Source organism: Fundulus heteroclitus, chromosome 19 (genome assembly GCF_011125445.2).
Source record: "Fundulus heteroclitus isolate FHET01 chromosome 19, MU-UCD_Fhet_4.1, whole genome shotgun sequence".
Classification (NCBI taxonomy): Eukaryota; Metazoa; Chordata; class Actinopteri; order Cyprinodontiformes; family Fundulidae; genus Fundulus; species Fundulus heteroclitus.
Window position 1 is genome coordinate 4016826 of NC_046379.1, and position 18246 is coordinate 4035071.

General features: G+C 41.4%; 1 protein-coding gene across 3 annotated transcripts in view; it reads right to left on the reverse strand.

Annotated features, from left to right (window-relative positions):
• Positions 1 to 17688, reverse strand: part of stac (SH3 and cysteine rich domain) — a 48336-nt gene extending 30648 nt beyond the window's left edge. Inside the window, exons 1-3 of one of the 3 annotated variants that reach the window (XM_012857750.3) lie at positions 17183 to 17679; positions 15035 to 15067; positions 7274 to 7607 (exon numbers count right to left, since the gene is read on the reverse strand). In XM_012857750.3, the coding sequence (XP_012713204.1) occupies positions 7274 to 7607; positions 15035 to 15067; positions 17183 to 17296 (481 nt within the window). In that variant the 5' untranslated portion in view covers positions 17297 to 17679. Of the gene's footprint in view, positions 1 to 7273; positions 7608 to 15034; positions 15068 to 17182 lie in introns of all 3 variants that reach the window. The other 2 variants (XM_036150816.1, XM_012857751.3) reach the window with 2 other exon arrangements.
• Positions 17689 to 18246: the final 558 nt, after the last annotated feature.

The window sequence follows — 18246 nt, forward strand, 5'->3', positions numbered from 1 at the left end:
ATACATTGATCACAGACCAGTTTGCTAGTATCTTAACTAACAAGCAATGAGAACACTTTTTGTTGCTGCAAAAAGGAGCAAGGATGCTCTGCTTCATCATTAAGGAACTCAAAAACAGGTAAATGAGATCTGAAATTGTATAAGCTGCATTTTGTGATGCTGTGTTTTTTCACATTGTACCAAATAATCTATTTATTTGGGGTGAAGCGAACACATACATATATATATATACACACACACACACACACACATACACATATACATATATATATATATATATATATACATATATATATATATATATATATATATATATATATATATATATATATATATATTTTTTTTTTTTTTTTTTTCTGAGCTGTATGAAAACGAAATTTCGTTCTGTATGCACTCTGTGCATACAAAATGACAATAAAGAAAGTCTAAGTCTAAGTCATATATATAGATAGATAGATAGATAGATAGATAGATAGATAGATAGATAGATAGATAGATAGATAGATAGATAGATAGATAGATAGATAGATAGATAGATAGATAGATAGATAGATAGATAGATAGATAGATAGATAGATAGATAGATAGATAGATAGATAGATACACACACATATATATACGGTATGTGTATGTATGTACATACATACATACATACATACATACATACATACATACATACATACATACATAGAGACCTAATGCCCACAAAAAAAATGTGTCTGCCTGTTTTGTGTATTTATGTGCATTCTGAGCTGATGTCTGTCTCATCAAAACATCATTAATAAAGCTTCTTGAGTCTTGATTGATCCCTGTCTTGGTGCATTTCTTGGGGACTGGGATGAAGGTGAAGCATTTGAAGCACGAGCTCCAGAGACTTGTTTAAGATCCCAGTGAAGACGACCTTCTGACACTGAAAGAGCCCACTAACATCTTCCTTAAATCCAGACGGGGGGGCCTATCACAGAACACCAACCTTTGTTTATGTAAAAGCAGATACCACCTCCTCTCTTTTTCCTGAAGACCTCTGGGCTACGGTCTGCATTAAACAGCTGGAAGCCCAGCATCAGAGGAGCGCTGCCCTTAGTATATTCACTGAGCCAGGTGTGGACTGAGGGCAGCAGATCCACTAAAGTCCAGGTTTGTGCAGTTGAAGCAGCAGTTTTGTTCACTTTGTTCGCCAGCGAGTCGACATTAGTGAGGTAGATTAAGGACAAGGCTGTGCGGAGTCCCCCGCTGCCAAAGCTTCACGGACAGACCTGCCCATTTAGCTCGTCTGCAGCACCAACTAACATCTCAGTGAAGTTCAGGTCGATGAGATAATAACAAGAAAGGCCTGTTTGGTGTTTATGAGTTCCTCTCCAGTAAAAGTGATCCCAGAATGGAGGCAGAGAGCAGAACAAACAAATAAACAAGAGAGAGAATCAGCGAGGCTGACGCAATCTTCAAAGCAAAAACATTACTTTTAACATTTTAGCTCTTAATTTTAATTTGTCTAGCAACCTAAAATATAATTATGGTAAATATTGATATCCTATTGGCTGTAAAGTTGAACTATATAAAAAGCCAATGCAAACTGTCACCTCATTATTTTTTTAAATGAGGAAGAGCATTTTTTGTTGCTTGGTTTCCACTTGCTGGAACTTGAGGCGCTGCTGGGCAGCAACAAGGTCGTCATTTAAATCTTCGCCGACATGGAGGTGAAGTTAGGTCTGATGAGACTTCTTCTCCTCGTCTTAGAGAAAACTGAGACCTTCGGCCGTCAGCCTCTAATCACCACAACAACAGCAGCACCAGAGGAGGCAATGCACACAACCTGCAGCATTTTTTTAGTTCACTATAAATTGGATCAAGTAATTATGTCCTTTAACGAGCACCTCATGTTTCACACCCCCACAGGTCAGCAGACGTTCAACAAAGGGAACCTTTTAGGAAGCTGCCTCAAAGCTGCTGGTCTGTCTCTGAGGAAACGAAGGACCAGGAGGTGAGATTTGCTCTCGTTAGGAAACATTATGACGTTAACCTGATAAGAGAATAAGTCTCTGTTCACGCCAAAAGTGTTGGTTTGGTTGATGACTTTTCTAAAATGCTGTGTTCATGGCAGCTTCATTGGGTATGCTGCCCTCAATGTCCTCAACACAGTGATCAAAAAATGCTTTTTGATCGTTAGTTAGTTTTCTTTAAATACAGTTTATGCTCCTGTTTTGTTCTCACTTTGCAAACAAAGTTGCTCCTTCGCTGACGTGACAAGCAAGAAAGAAAGATTGCAGCATTGGTGCTGGAGAGTTGAGGGTTTGTCATGTATCAAAGCATAAAATCACGATTAAAGAGTAGAAAATGCGTAAAGCTTTTGTTATTGTGAATAACTATTGAAATATGCAGATGTGGCGTCTCATGTCATACATAATTGTCTGTCTGTGTAATAATATAAAAAAAGAAATGGGCTGACAGACTGGGACAGTTCTTATTCTTTTACTAATCTGTAGGAAAGTCCTACCTTATTTGTAAATAGTTTCACTTTAAGATATTCTGCTCAATCTGTTTAAGAGGAATTACAATGATGTTCATTACCCTGTAGCCTTTACAGTTTAATGGTCACAATACTCTCAGTTCCCTCATTTTTCCACATCAGCGTTAAAGAGGTGGAAGTAAACAGGTAGTGAGGATCAAGAAAAAAAATGATCAGTAGAATAAAGAGAGTTGCTGTTAATGAGCTTAAGGTTTGTTGGAAATACAAATTATTTCTTTTAGCATGGAGCTGGAGCTGCATTGTTTTTTTTTTTTTTTGTCTGTGTCTGAGCAAAATGTAGGAGATGCTAATGTGTTTACGTTTGTGCATGTGGAAAACGCTTTCATTCAAAGCAACTTAAAAATGAGGACGTAACAATGCAGCTAATATTAACGTTAATAATGTACTTAGAAAGAAGGCTAATAGGTTATATTGGAGGGAAAAGTGGTGACAGCATAGAAATAGAGTGCATAGAGGGAAAGTGCAGAGATAATGCAGATGAGGGGATAGGGAAGAGGCTTTCTAAAGTGCTGGATCTTCTAGAGTGTCTAGAAGATAGACAAAGACATCGTACATACTGTAGATGGACTTGTAGAGTTTTATAGGATCCTCAGAATAATGTGTTGGCAGATGCAGTTTAACCCTGAGTAAAGTAAAACGTGGCCTAATGATGAGAGGAGGAGGGCATTAATACTGCATGGATCCCTGATAGGAAGTATCCTGGGAACACATTTAATTGGAGAAATGCTGACTTATCGGAGTAACAATGCCAGTCAGAACTGGAGCAGATATTACATCATGTACCTGAATGCTGCCACTGTTTTAATTTTTTTTAAACATAGTTTTAGTCATTATTACCTGTGGTGAATTACAGACAGAATAAGTTCCCCACAGAGTGCTTTTAACCGTTGGGGTAGAGTGGCAGTTTGTTAGGTCTCCAAAGTACTGCACCTAGATCTCAATTCTCCTTCACACAAATAAAAAAAAACAGAGACGGTGCTTGGTTCTTATTTTCTCGGTCAGACTGTGACATGTTCTGCTTTTCACAGCTTTCTTGTCAGCCTTTTTTCAGTTATAGTAAATATTTTTTGATTTAAAGAAATAATTCAAGCTATGGCAAACTCCAGGCCTGAACAGCTAAAAAGAAAAACTTGTGAAAATTGAGATAAACACTATGTCCTTTAATATTATGACCTTGGCATTAGAATACAGAGTATGAACAAATACAAACATTTCATCCAGACAATTAATCGCATTTTCAATATAATCACAATTTTTAAAAATGTAATTTCCAAATAGCAGAGCCCTGCAATTTTTGGTTATGTTATGTAACAATTAATGGATCAGAGGTGTCCTTTAGGTGTCGGTAAAATGTTTAAATCGGGTTTGCCTCCACATGGAAGGAAAGAGAGTTGCAGCAGTGAGATAATCTAATTTAATTATTTATTTAATATAATCAGTACTTTTTACCAGAAACTTTCAGAAATCTCCCCATAGCATTAAGTAGCGGTCAGACTGTTTAATACATAGACTTGTTTGTTGGTTGCACTTTATGTTCAACAAGGATGGACGTCCAACTCAACAAGCTATTATCTTGAATAGTAATATTCTGATTAATAAAAACTGTTAAATTTCTCATTTTAGTTGCTTTTGTTGCTGAGGCCATTTTTGTTGCTTGTGGTTAATGCAGAGAAAAGTCAAAATTAAATCACAATTATGGTTGAAATATATCGCGATTTCGATGTTTGCCAAAATCGTACAGCCCTGATTATTGCCATGAAATGTAAAATATTAAAAAAAAATAAAAAATTGCACAAGGCTCATTGTGGGCTGTAGTCAGAGTGGTGTGTGAGTTGATTAAAGGGCCGCATTTACATGTGTTGCTCTACCTTTTCAGTGCTTGTATTGTGCAGTCGTGTGTCGCTGCCATAAGGTCCATCAATATTCATGGAGAACAAGTAGATCTGCTGCCAGAGAACCTGGACTATCTGGCGAGGGAAGACAGCTAGAGGAGCTTGTTCTGTGACTTTTGGCCTCCTTACGCCTCAGCAGACAGATGGAGGAACTGGACTCCACCGACAACAAAGACTTTGGTCGAGTTTAGTCGAACGATCCGTGTCGGATTCATCAAACGGTGCCAGTCTGCATTCCCCTCACGTTTTATCAACTCTGTCTTCTAGTAGAAAATGAATGAAGGCGAGGACATACGTGGCAACTGGTACTCATGAATTATCTAAACTCGTTTAAAACTCTTTGAAATAGATTTTCCAATAGAAAATGAATGAGAGCTTTTAAATGGTTTAAGCCAACTACTTTCTTCTACTTTCACTAACAAAATCATTTGACTTTTAAACAGATGGCATTAGGCTAATGGTAAAATAATCCGTATTTTCATGACCTTTACTTTTTTTTAAAACAAATATAGCTTCTTCTTTTTTTTAGCACCTGATGACATCACCCACTCTGCTGCCGTCCACAGCTTTTGCTGCCATGCAGTTAACAACATATCACTTTAAAGCTTATCCAGTTCTCCGTTGAGCTCCATGCAACATGTGGATCTTTGTCATTGTGCCAATGCAGCTCATTAAAAAATGGTCCTCCAGCCTAAATATTAACTGTACGTTTGAACCTGCTAATATTTAGACTAGCGTTTTCTTTTGTGTGGTCAGGAGCTAGGAGTTTATCCTTTAATTGGTGGGTTGCCGGTTCAAACCCACGCTCAGACCGGCAGCGGTGGTCAGCTGGTTGTAAGGCAGCCATTTTTCTGTCAGTCTGCCGCAGGGCAGCTGTGGCGTGTAACGTAGCTCACCACTGTCACGGTGTGAACATGTGAGTGAATGAATGAATGCAGTGTGAAGCCGTTTGGGACTTGATTATGCGCTGGACAAGTGTTGGTCTCTTTGCTATATATATATGCTTCCGATTGGCAAAATTATCAGACAGCATGGGATTAATTTCCACTGTTATGCTGATGACACTCAGCTATATTTATCCATAAATATGAATTCTCTGTCTTCTGTAACCCCCAGTGGGTCGAGGCAGATGACCGTTCATACTGAGCCCGGTTCTGGTTCTGCTGGAGGTTTTTCCTTCCCGCTAATGGGTGTTTTTTCTTTCCACTGTCGCTTTATGCTTGCTCAGTATGAGGGATTGCAGCAAAGCCATGTACAATGCAGACGACTCTCCCTGTAGCTCTACGGTTCCCCAGGGGTGAATGCTGCTTGTCGGGACTTTGATGCAATCAACTGGTTCCATTATATAGGAAATTATTGACCAATCTGTATAATATGATTGAATTTGACTTTGTAAAGTGCCTCGAGATTTTTTATATAAATAAAATTGAATTGAATTGAAATTGAATTGGCCATTTTTCTAATGAGTTAAACTTAAATGTTTCAGTTCATCAAACTAATTTTAATATTAGACTAAATAAAGTACAAAGGCGTTATCAAGCACAGAGGCTACCCAAGCCAACCTGGTCTAGGGTAATTGTTTTTTTACTTTCCAGGGCCGCAACAACTTCCATCAAGTACTTGGAGTAAGTGGCAACCTTTACAGCGCTGTGGAGAAACTTTAACCCACTCTGATTTGTGGAGTCGTTTTAATTTAGCCACATTAGAATGAATTTTTCAGTGTGAACGTTTGTGATCACGCCACAGATCCCAGTCAGATTTAAGTCCAGACTTTAAATAGATAAATCCAAAACCTTTCCTTTCTTATGGAGTGGTGGACAGCAGGTGGACCTGCTGGTGGGTTTCAGACTATTTTCCTGCTCTGTAACTCAGGTGTGCTTAAGATGAAGAATGTAAAGTTTTGTCTGGACATTTTCTGGAAGAGAGCAGAGAAGCAGCCCCAGACCATCACACCGCCGCCGCCGTGCTTCACTAACCGTACGGGGTTTTCTTTCTGGAGTGCTTTGTTAGTTTTACACCATGAGGAAACGAAGCGCACACGTGGCAGGATGTTCCACTTTATGCTCGTCAGTTTCCAAAAACTCTGGAGGATCATTAAGATATTTTTAGAAAATGTGAGACGGAGCTTTAAGCTCTTTTCGGTCGGCAGTGGTCTCGGCCTTGGAGCTCTCCCCCGGATTCCTGAATCATGAATTCTGAACCAAACTGAAGCAGGCGAGGTCTGAAGCTCGTTAGACGCTCCTAGACACGTAAGTCGTTGACGCAGTCCTGGAGCGAGGTTGGTGGGTTGGCCGTTCCTGGGAAGGTTCTCCACTGTTCTGTGGAAGATGGCTTTCAGTTTGGTTCACTGATCCCAAGATCTCAGAGATAGCTTTGTGGTTCTTTCCAGACTGACAAATGGTTTCACTACTAATCTGTCTTTGAAGCTCTTCTTAAAGGGATAAGAATTTTCAGCCTACTTCATGTTGACAGGTTCTGATTCAACATGTCTGACAGTAATCTGGCTACTGAATTTGAATTATGTGTTTTAGAAAAGGTGGTTAATCACAACTAATTCTTGATTTTAAAAAAGGGGGCAGCTTTTATTCTCAAATAGGGTGAAGTTGGTTTGGATCTGATTTTGTTTTTAAACAAATCAAATCATAATTTGCCAACTGCTTCCTTATTTCTTGAGTTGTTTCTTTCAGCACATTGCACTCAGATTGCATCTACACAGCAAAGGCATTTCTCTTCCTATCTCCCTATCACGACAGAAACATTGTTTGACTTGCTACACAGTTACAGGAGTGCAGCCTCAGCTTTACGTTGCCTGAAGCTTTGACCACGTCAGCGGAGGGTGGCGCTGGAACCATACCTACTATCATGTGGTTGCAGACGTCGCAGAAGGTGGGCTTCTTGAAGATGTGCTCCATGAAGCAGTGTCCGGCGGAGTCCACCTGCAGCGGGTTGCGGGCCTGGGAGCGGGACGTGGGGGGAGGCGCGCAGGGAATGGCCGGAGGCACCGGAGGGATGGGGAGGCTGGTGGTGTGCGGCGGGGCCATCCCGATGTTGCAGAGATGGCCCGTGCTGCTGCTCACATCCGAGAGGAGCTCCGTCTTGTTCTCGCTGCTGGTCCGGAAGAAGTTGTCGGCGCTCTTGCTGCGGATGCTCTTGGTCTTGAAGGAAAGCGAGCGTTTGAGTCTCTGCAGCTGGAAGCAGAGAGGAGGAGATGAAGAGGGGAGGACAATGGAGAGCAACTCACTGAGATGTGAAGGGAATCAGTTCATTATAACCCCAATAAACGACAAGTGTAGTCTCTGAGACCGTCACTGACTCAGAGCACAGCGGGCAGTAAAAAGCCTCCCACAGGGTCAACTTATTACCGCTCAGAGGGGGAGATTCAATGCTTCCTACCTGGAATGTAATGTGATTTCCAGCTTGGGTCGTGGCATTAAATTTAAACTGCCGCTTACACGAGATGTTGCCATTTATGGCTGCAGACGGCATCAACCTCGTCAGGCTTCTGCCTCAAATGACGGATAATGGCCAACTTTCTCGTTCTCATTCCACCTCCCAGCATGCTCTTCCTGTCCTGGGATATTCACGCCGACGATCAGGCAGGAACCAAACTGATTTTATGCTCTGCTTTTATTAGATGGCAAGAGACTAAAGGAGCGGACTCTTAATTATCCTGTAGATGCTTTCAAATAACGTAAACTTTGTCAATTGAGCCCCACAGATGTAAAAAAAAAAAAAAAAACCTGCAGGGATTTACAATATTCACACATTTTCTTTAGTTTTCCAATATGTTACAAAGATAAACTTCACTATATTTTACTGGCGTTCATTTCAGCCAGCTGGGTTTTATTTATTAAGTATTTGCCATGGCTTCCTGTAACTGGTGATTTTTTAAGATTACTTGTGTTACAGATAATATTAATGTTTGTTTCTATTGAAGCTCACCACGTAAAGTTCTTAACAGAGTAAAATCTCCTTTAGAGGCAGCTTTAAACCAACATTACAAACTGTTTTCTGTGGAGCAAGAATCTCTCTCAGCCTAAAGCCCACTCCTTCGCTCCGTGGACATTAATCATTCATTAACATGCCTGAGCTAACAAAAACACACTAAATATAATATTCCTACACAAATAAGGCTCTGTTAAATGCCCAAACAAGAGCATACTCTAACCATTGGAGGTAAAAACGGAGACAAAATGGCATCTCAGAGAGGTCTAAACATTGTTTTTTTTTGTTTTGTTTTTTTTAATTGTACGTTAAAAGAGCAGAATATTGTACAAAATACTGGTGTTAGGAAGAAACTATGATATTCTAGACAAAAATGTGTCACCTTGAGGCTGACTTTGCAAAAGTATTCATACCCCATGAACTTTTTCACATTTTCTCACCTTACAAACTTCAATGTATGTCATTGGGGCTTTTAGGTGACAGGCCAACATAAACTGGTGAATATGGAGGAGCTGCAGAGACCCACCGCTCAGGTGGGAGAATCTGTCCACAGGGAAACTACCAGTCGAGGACATGGAAGAGTGGCATGAAGAGGGTCATTGTTGAAAGAAAGATGTGCCATGATGGTGGACACAGCAAATATTTCCAACACATTCAGCCTGTGATGGGAAGCTAACATAGCGGTGGCAGCAGCATGCTGTGGGGAGGCTTTTCTTTAATAGTACGTTGATGGGAAGACAGATGGAGCGAAAACCAGGACAAGAAAATCTGTTAGAGGCTGCAGAAGACCTGAAACTGGTGCAGAGGTTCAGCTTCCAGCAGGAGAACCACCCTGAACACAAGGGGATCGTTTAGAGCAGGGGTGTCAAACATACGGCCTGCGGGCCGGATTCGGCCCGCCGAACAATTTAGTCCGGCCCGGGGGCTAAATGCATTATCATTATAAAAAAAAAAAAAAAAAAAAAGCTCATCAGATTTGACTTTCACAAGTGGAGCAGTACTGCTTTTGCCATAGTGCTCCGCTTGATTTATGAATGTGAATAGTTTTATTATTATTCATGCGGGTAATATCTCAAATGATATGGACACTACAATGGGAAAGTAGGAGAGGAAAGGAAGAACAAGAAAAAAAAGAAAGAGGAGATAAAAGGAAGAGAATGATAAAACAATTATTGAAAAAAAAACCGTGTACTTCGTTTAATTGAAAATCTGCGGTTCCTATATTGTCCACGAGGGGCGCTGTGGTTTAATTAGCAGATTAAGCTTCAGGTGTGGAAAAATTTTAATATTTTCTTAATTTTTATCTGTTTGATGTATTTTGTCATGTAGGACAGTGTTTTTAAGTTCCAAAAAATTCTCCACATGTGCAAAACTGGCAGAGACCACCCAAAAAAAAAAAGGTACTCGCAGTGAGAGGCGAGACAAACACAAATGCACGACTAACGATGTAAAGATGTTCATCCTATTTTTCAACTGTGATCACTCTAGATCCCAGTGAGATAGACTGAGGTCTGTGGTTGCATCATGGCCAAACGTTTAAAGGGTATGAATACATTTGCCAGGCAGATGCAGGTTAACTGCGACACGGTTTAAAGACTAACCCTGCAGTGCTGTTAGCTGAATTAACACGTTGCACGCACACCGTTTTTGCTTGTCGTTTTCAGAACGCGGCGGTGCAAATCGTTCTGAGTCACTGCAGCTGGGCCATAGTGAATCAATTCCCTGGGTCACTCTGGAAACAATCAATCTAGAGCCTTTCTCTGCCATTACCACCCACACACACACACACACACACACACACACACACACACACACATGCATACACTTTCGCAAACAAACATAAATCTACAACAAAAAATACCTCCCACTGCAAACCACTGGTGCATGAATGTTGCACATGGCGTTCAAACACTAATTAATTCTAAAAATAAACCTCATGTGCAGAAAAATTGGGAGGATTGTTGAAATGTTACAAAACCTCAAAGCCGTTTCGCTTCTGTTGTATTTAGAAAATAGAAATTATTCCAAATTTGGTTTCAGTGACAAACAAAACAGTAAAGAGAGGCAAAGAAAGACTGAAAATGTTAGATTTTATACAAGAAAAACTATTTTTTTGACAGTCAGGACATTTTTTCACCATAAAAAGCAGCACCCCTCGGCTCACCACTTTGCATATCTGTCAATACAAAACTGTAGCTGCTTAATATTAGCATGCAAAAACAAAAGCCACAGACTAATATTGCATAAGCGTGACCATTGAGCTCTCAAGCAGTGCTAAGAAACTATTACGACACAGATTAGTAGAGTCACATGGGCTTTGGAGTACTCTGACTGAAGAGCACATCTATCCATGCAAACTTTGTTCATGAATATTTTTACAGACACGCAGCTTTCAGCTTGATCTCAAGAGAACTTAATCTGCTCCAGAAAGAAAAAATGTGCAAGTGCAAAAGCCATGCATTGGTCCCTAAAAGCTATTTTTCTACTTGTGAACGTGTTGCTGATGCAGATGCAAACATTGCATTTTTGGAGAGCCTTCTGCTGCCACCTGCGTGAGCGGGGCCCAATTAAACTTCAGGGATCTCCACTTAAAAAGTTTTATTTGCAAGATACCAAAACCAAATTTACCAGGGGGGCAGGGTCTTTTTATGGGGGCACAGAACAAAAGAATGAAAATAACATGGCAATGTTTTATCGCTTAATATATTCAGTGAGCCAGAGCCACTTGCGGCCCTGGAACATCAGGTTGGTCGAGGAGACGAGATTTACATCCTGATCTCAATACGGCCGAAGCTAAAAGGGCAACACCTTCATTTTTAAATGCTTGTTAAAGTAACAATCTGTGCCGGCTCATATCACCATAAGAAATTGATTTAGCATTGTGTCTTCAGTCCAGGGGCCATAATAGGGGCCAGTTCTACAGAACCGCCCATGAATCAAGGCATCAGGCGAGCTGTTAACATCTTAATGTTTGGTTTTTACTTTCCTGACTTGATCTAACCCAAAGCTTCTAAGCTAAGAAATATTCTGGGTAAACCTGTTTTTTTTTTTCCTCAGAATAAAAAGTTGTAACATTTCTCTTTAAAGCCCAGAGCCTGTGTGGGCATCATGTAGGAGTCTTTATGACACCTACATTATGCCCACACATAGAGATAACTCTCTACTTTGCGTTGAAATGAATTACAATCAGAACTGATGAATGGTGCTGCGATGGTTCTGCGCCCCATCTCTGTAGCCGCTGCCCCAGGAGGAACGAAGCTGCAGCTTACTGCATAAATTCACATCTTTCGCTTCCTCTCCAACCACCTTAGAGGTCGCTATGGATGAAATGACGGCAAAGAGGCCGTCTTTAGTTTACCTGAGTGTGGATTTCATCAGCTGCAGCAACTTGGGTGGGATTTTGCATTCTGACCCAAAAACAGGCAAAAAATTATAATACAACAGGTTTGAGCAAAGAGAAAATAAGAGAAATATAGGCAGGGTGCCAATCCCGTGTCAAAACATAACCAATATTAGACCCATGGCTGTTGATCGTGACAATTTAAAGACATTTTTTTTCAAAATGATCAATGAACTAAAGCTTCTTCTTGTGCAAACTTAGTTCAAAGTTTTAAGTGTTAAAATGTGACTATAAATTACTGCTGTTTAACCAGATAAAGTGGACTTTAGAAGTAGTTATTGTTAAAGAGGAACTGGAAACGCCTGTGTGGACGTTGGTTGTTTCAGCAGGACGAGACTAAAACTCCTGCATAAGTAACAGGATCGCGGCTCCGTGGATGTTCCTATCTGCTCTATATTAGCAACGTAATCTGCATCTCAGAGATGAGACTCAAACAGCGATAAGCACAAAGTCCTGGCTGAATCTTTAAGAGAAGGACATCTTAATTTATAGAGTTTCTAAATACTTTTTAAATTAAAAGGTGAATTCAAATCTAAGAGTGATGTACCACTATTGATTTAGGCAAGTTAAGAAGGTGTTAAGCCAAGAAGTTACAGCATCTTGCAGATATATTTACATCTCTTGAACTTTTTGACATTTTCTCACCTGAAAACCACAAACTTTATAACCTTATTTACTGGGATTTCATCTGACGGACCAAAACCAGGTGGTTGTCATGCAGGAGGTGGGCTTCACGTTTGTATTGAGTCAGCATGACTCAACACTTTGTAAAACCAACTTTTACTGAAATCACGGCAGAAAGAACTCTGGATTTGTTTGTGAAATGAGACAAGCTCAAACAGTTCGGGTTGGCTTTATGGCTGAACTTTGACTAGGCCATTCTAACGCATGGATTTGCTTTTATCCCAGCATCTCTGGCTGCGTGTTCAGGGTGGTCGCCCTGCTGGGCGGTGAATCTCCACCCCAGTCTCAAGTCTTCCTCCAGGATTTAGCTCCATCCACCTAACCATCAACTCTGACTGGCCTACCTGTGCTTGATAATGATATATAATCACGTTTTTTAGCTGTCATAACAACCTTGCAGATTCCTCCCTCTGCATTTAAGCAATTCCTTAGGGAGCAGTGGGCATCCTAGGGCTATGAGTCTTGCTCAGGGACCCAGAGCAGTGGTCTGCAGGGTTTTGAACCTGGGAACTTGCATCCTCTCCAGGGCATGAGAGCCCTGCTCTAACCCAGCCGTCCCCTACCCTGGTCCTCAGGTAGCCCTGTCCTGCATGTTTCAGGTGCCTTCTAACCGACACACACCTGACTTACAGGACTGTCTCAGAAAATTAGAATATTGTGATAAAGTTCTTTATTTTCTGTAATGCAATTAAAAAACATGAAATGTCATACATTCTGGATTCATTACAAATCAACTGAAATATTGCAAGCCTTTTATTGTTTTAATATCGCTGATTATGGCGTACAGCTTAAGAAACCCAAATATCCTATCTCAAAATATTAGAATATTGTGAAAAAGTATACTAGTATGCTATTCAGCTAATCACTTGAATCGTCTAATTAACTGGAAACATTGCAGGGTTTCCTGAGCCTTGAAAAACACTCAGCTTGGTTCAGTAAACTAAATCACAAGTATGGTAGTGGTTAAGAGACGACATCAGATTCTCACAGTAACTGGTGTACTGACCATGGCATTACTGTCCTTGATTGGCCTGCCAATTCCCCTGACCTGAACCACATAGAGAATTTGTGGGCTATTGTGAAGAAGAAGCTCAAAGACACCAGAGCCAACAATGCAAATGAGCTAAAGGCCGCTATTGAAGCATCCTGGGCATCCATAACACCTCAGCAATGCCACAGGCTGATTGCCTCCATGCCACGCCGCATTGATGCAGTAATCTGTGCAAAAGGATTCCCAACCAAGTACTGAGTGCATTAATGGACATTTTCAAATGTTTGATTTTGTTTTGCTGTTATAATTTGTTTTTTTACTTGGTCTGAGGAAATATTCTAATATTTTGAGATAGGATTTTTGAGTTTTCTTCAGCTGTAGGCCATAATCAGCGATAATAAAACAATAAAAGGCTTGCAATATTTCAGTTGATTTGTAATTAATCCAGAATGTATGACATTTCATGTTTTTTAATTGCATTACAGAAAATAAAGAACTTTATCACAATATTCTAATTTTCTGAGACAGTCCTGTAAATGAACAGGTGATCAAGCTGGCTGCTGAGGAGGTCATGTGATCATTTGCACCAGGTATGCAGCGATACAGACACATCTAAAACATGCAGGCCAGGGGGAACCAAATCAAAATGGAGATTAGAACCTGGGGGCAGTTCCTTTCAGTGGGTTCCCTCTATATAAGTCTGGCCCCTGCATGGTGAAGAGAACAATCCCCGTAGCATGACGCTGCTACCACCATGTTTGCCTGTGGGGACGGTGTCAGGGTGATCTGATTGGTTAGATTTCAGCCATACAGAGCGTCAGGCTTCACCTGACTCACTCTCAGGGACTTCCTCCTGGCTACTCCTTCACCCAGGCCAAACTTTGTGGAGTACACAGCTAATAGCCGGACATGTTCTCCCTCCTGAGCTGTAGAGCTTCTCTCCACCTTTCTCCTTGATTTGCCCCAACAAAAACACGGAGGTTTGGGGTTTTATTAATAAAAAACCCGAAAACAGACTTCCTTCCTTCCTTCTTAAAGAAGGATACTTTTGCAAGGTGTTGTACATGTTTAGATATTTCTTCTGGGCTCTATAAGATGGAACAGATTTAAGTGCTAATTTCCTTTAATTTTTAACATTTCCCCAAATTTCCAGCTATGTAGTCGTTAGACTAATCATTGTTTGTGTAATGTTATCACAGCAGGCTTCTTTTTGTTGCAGCGATGAATGCAGAGCAGCGAGGGGGAAACGTGTGCATGCAGCTCATGCGTAGTTTCATGACATCAGATTTATGGCAGCTATAATAAAGCAGGGAGGGTTAATGGGGGTCATGTGGAGCGCCGCTAAACAAACCGCAGCAGCTACTTAGGCCGTTATAGATAAAAAAAATCTGTAAATGTAAATATCCGCATGCAGAAGAGGTGCCATCTAAAAGTATGGGTGATGATGGATTCCTTAAAAGTGGCTTTGCTTTCAAAAGTGCTAAACATCGGCAGGTTAATCACGTGAAACAGGTTTTCATCTGTATGTGCATGCAGGTATGCTTTTATGATGAAGGGCTAAAATCAGCTGAGTTTACACAAGAGTGGAGGCTCACCTTGCGCTTGTGATGTTCAGGTCTCACAGTATTCTTAAAAGGAGGAATGAAAACAAAGACACAGCTTTACTTGATGCTCGTGGGGAACTTAGTCGACTTTTTTCCTAAAAGCAAAACCTTTTCGGCGTTTTAACTCAGCGTGGCCATTTGGTCGGAGCTTCAAACTGGTTTTAAAACCTGCCTCCGTCCCTACGGTGGGGGGGAAACTGAACCGGGCCGACCCCTTACCGTCATCTGGAGCGAGAGCAGACCTGTTGGGTCCTGTGTGGGAGTTTTTTGGGACAGCAGAGAAGAAGAGCGGACGGCTGCTGCCACACTGACGACTACAGTCCAATAATGTGCTGCTAATTGGAGGAGGCTGGCCAACATGTGACCCAAATGGAGAATGCCGGAGGCAGCTATAAATCTCTGCTGCTCCGCTTCCATCAGGCACAAGCAGAACGTACAAACTATCTCTTTCGACCGGACACAAATTACTCGGACATCGTCTGACACAGAAATAACCAGATTTTACTGTGATGAGGAGCTTTGAGGCGTTCTTTGTAAGCAGTTGATTAAGAAAACATGACATTTAATAAACGGGCACTAATAGCAGTGTCCTTCTAACTTTGTTTTCTTCCCCTTGCCTTCCCTCTCCTGGGTCTTTAGAAGACGTTTGTGAGATATAAAGCCCTCATGTTGCGGTTCCTTTAAAAAAAAAAAAAAGAAAACTCACACTCTTTCAGGTCTAGGGGTGTACAGGAGATAATAAACACGATCTGTTTCTAAAATCAGATCTACCCAAAAGCACGCGCACGCGCACACACACAACAGATCCCACACTGTCATAATTTATTAAAGAGAGATGAATTTGAACGTTCATCCTGCTGCTTCTTTCGAGATTAGGAGCGGATCAACGAGGTGTTGCCGTTTATACGCACCGACTCGCAGATCATCAGCAAGTTTACTGGAGTTGGCGCTCCAGGAAACTGCCACTTTTGCAAAGGCCCGTCTAAATAATCCTTTGAAAGAGTTAATTTGGACAAATTAGACCCTAATTAGGATTTTAACCATGTTTGGAGAAATCCACCCAGTTTCTGAGCTCAAGCACCAGCTGTTAAGCACGGCGGTGGAGGGCGGTTGATTTGGGCTTGTTTTCCAGACACTAGTCCAGCATGACCTTCTCTGAATACCAACATATTTTAGAGACAAATGTGAGGCCAGCTGTCTGAAAGCTGAGGCTTGATCCAAACTGGGTCAGCATGGGGACAATGAGACCAAACACAGATGCCAATCTATAACAGAGCAGAGGAAAAACTAGGAATCAAAATGCCGCCACAACCCAGTTAGAGACTTTAACTCGTAGGAAATGCTGTGGTGCAAAAATGCAAACGTAAATGGTGGGACCTGAGGAAAGTTGTGCAGGAAGCAAGGTTAGAAAGAAGAGTGGACCCGGATTGTCCCACAATGACGTGAGGGACTGAGAAAGACAAGCAGAGAAAAGCTAAAGTGAGATTTTGAGCTAAAAGTGCTTTTGAAAGTCGGATCATTGGATGGACTCAGTTTTACAAACACATTCTCTCCAGCTTGGCTTCTCGTTTCTTTCATTAAAAATGGCAGCATGGAATCTGTTGTTTGCACACTTAAATTAGTTTTAAATATATATTTTGAAACAAATTTCCTTTTATTCAACATCCTTAAACCCCAAAACTAAAAGGTGGTGCACTTTTTCTCTCGAAGTCATCGCATCATTACAAAATAATCCAATCAACTCTAACATGATAAATAATGATAAACAATTACATGTTATAATATTATTTACCCTGATGTAAAGTGTTGGTTTGATTTCATCATATATTTGGATAAAATCCCAATCTATTAGTTATTGCAGAATATTCCGAGGGTGTAAATAAATCCCTGTCAACCATGGTTAAAACTGTAAAAAATAAAAATAAAAAAGGTTTCCACGTATTTTATCGCTTGGTTACAAAATGACCTTTAAGCTACTGTTGCTGTTTAGAATTGAAACCGAAGACAAACATGTTTTAAGAGTTGGTCGCAGCTGAACTGGCTCTGCTGCAGGAAGTTTCTGTTCTCTGCGCACTTTCTAAGACATGCTGCTGTAAACCCCGTTTTCTGAATAGGAAACAATCGGATTTTAGGGCAGACCTTTGTCTCCTGCTGGCTGGCGCTCATCGTCGGGGATTTCGGAGCCTCATCCTGGTCCCTTTCGTCCTCTTTCCCCCCGCTGTCGTCCTGAACTGCGTTTGCCGGCGGGATCATCCTCTCTTTCTGTGCTCGGGTTGAAAAAGCGCGTTTCCACTCCCCCCAGCCTGAGACCGTTCAAGCCGCGCCGAAGTCACCCAGAGCCGAACGAGAGAGGGCAAGATCCGAGGGGGGAGAAACCGACGAGGTACAACCAGAAAGATGCGGCTGGTGGCGGGGATCCCAAAGTGAAGTAAACAGCGTCCCGCTTTCTGTTCCAGCCTCTGCCGTGGCGTCGTGCGTAAAACCTCCCAGGACGTCTCCAAGAACACGCTGTGCGCTTTGCGCCTCGCAGCGCCTGCTCCGCCGGCTTTAAGGAGCGACGGGACTGAGAAGGAGGAGAAACACAACACCGTCACTGCGTGTTGTCAAAATTTAGACTTCCAGAACACCGAGGCAGAACGCCCACAAGTACAAACATGGTGAGTCCACTCCACGCGTGTCTCCTTTCTAGAACAAACTACTTTCTCAGAAGGACACGTTCGTATTGTCAAGGAGATAAACTGTCAATCAACGCAGACCTGCAGTTCGTCTGCTTTACCCTTCTGTAAACAAATAAAAAAAAATAATAATAATTTTAGAAATCGGTCTTATTGCACTGCAGGCGTGTTTTTTATGGTTGCAAACACCTCAGATCTGAGCTTTCACTCAGTTAATCACTTTCATACAAGTTTTCAAAACAGCTGTAGGTCTGGACAGATCAACTTCCTGTCCCACAGATGATGTCCACAGTCTCAGACCTTTAATAAGAGGATCTCTAAGGCCGTAATTTGCTGTCCTGGTGGAAACCTGTTTGTTTGATTGTCTGTCAATACCTGTCAAAGTTCATCCAACGTCTGTCCGCTGATCGGTGCAGCTGGTGCCTTTCTCCAGCGGTCATTGGGAGAGAGACCGTCCATCAAAGGGCAACTACAGAAACACAAGGGACAGCCAAGGGCAGATTAAAGCAACTAATTAACCTGATAGTC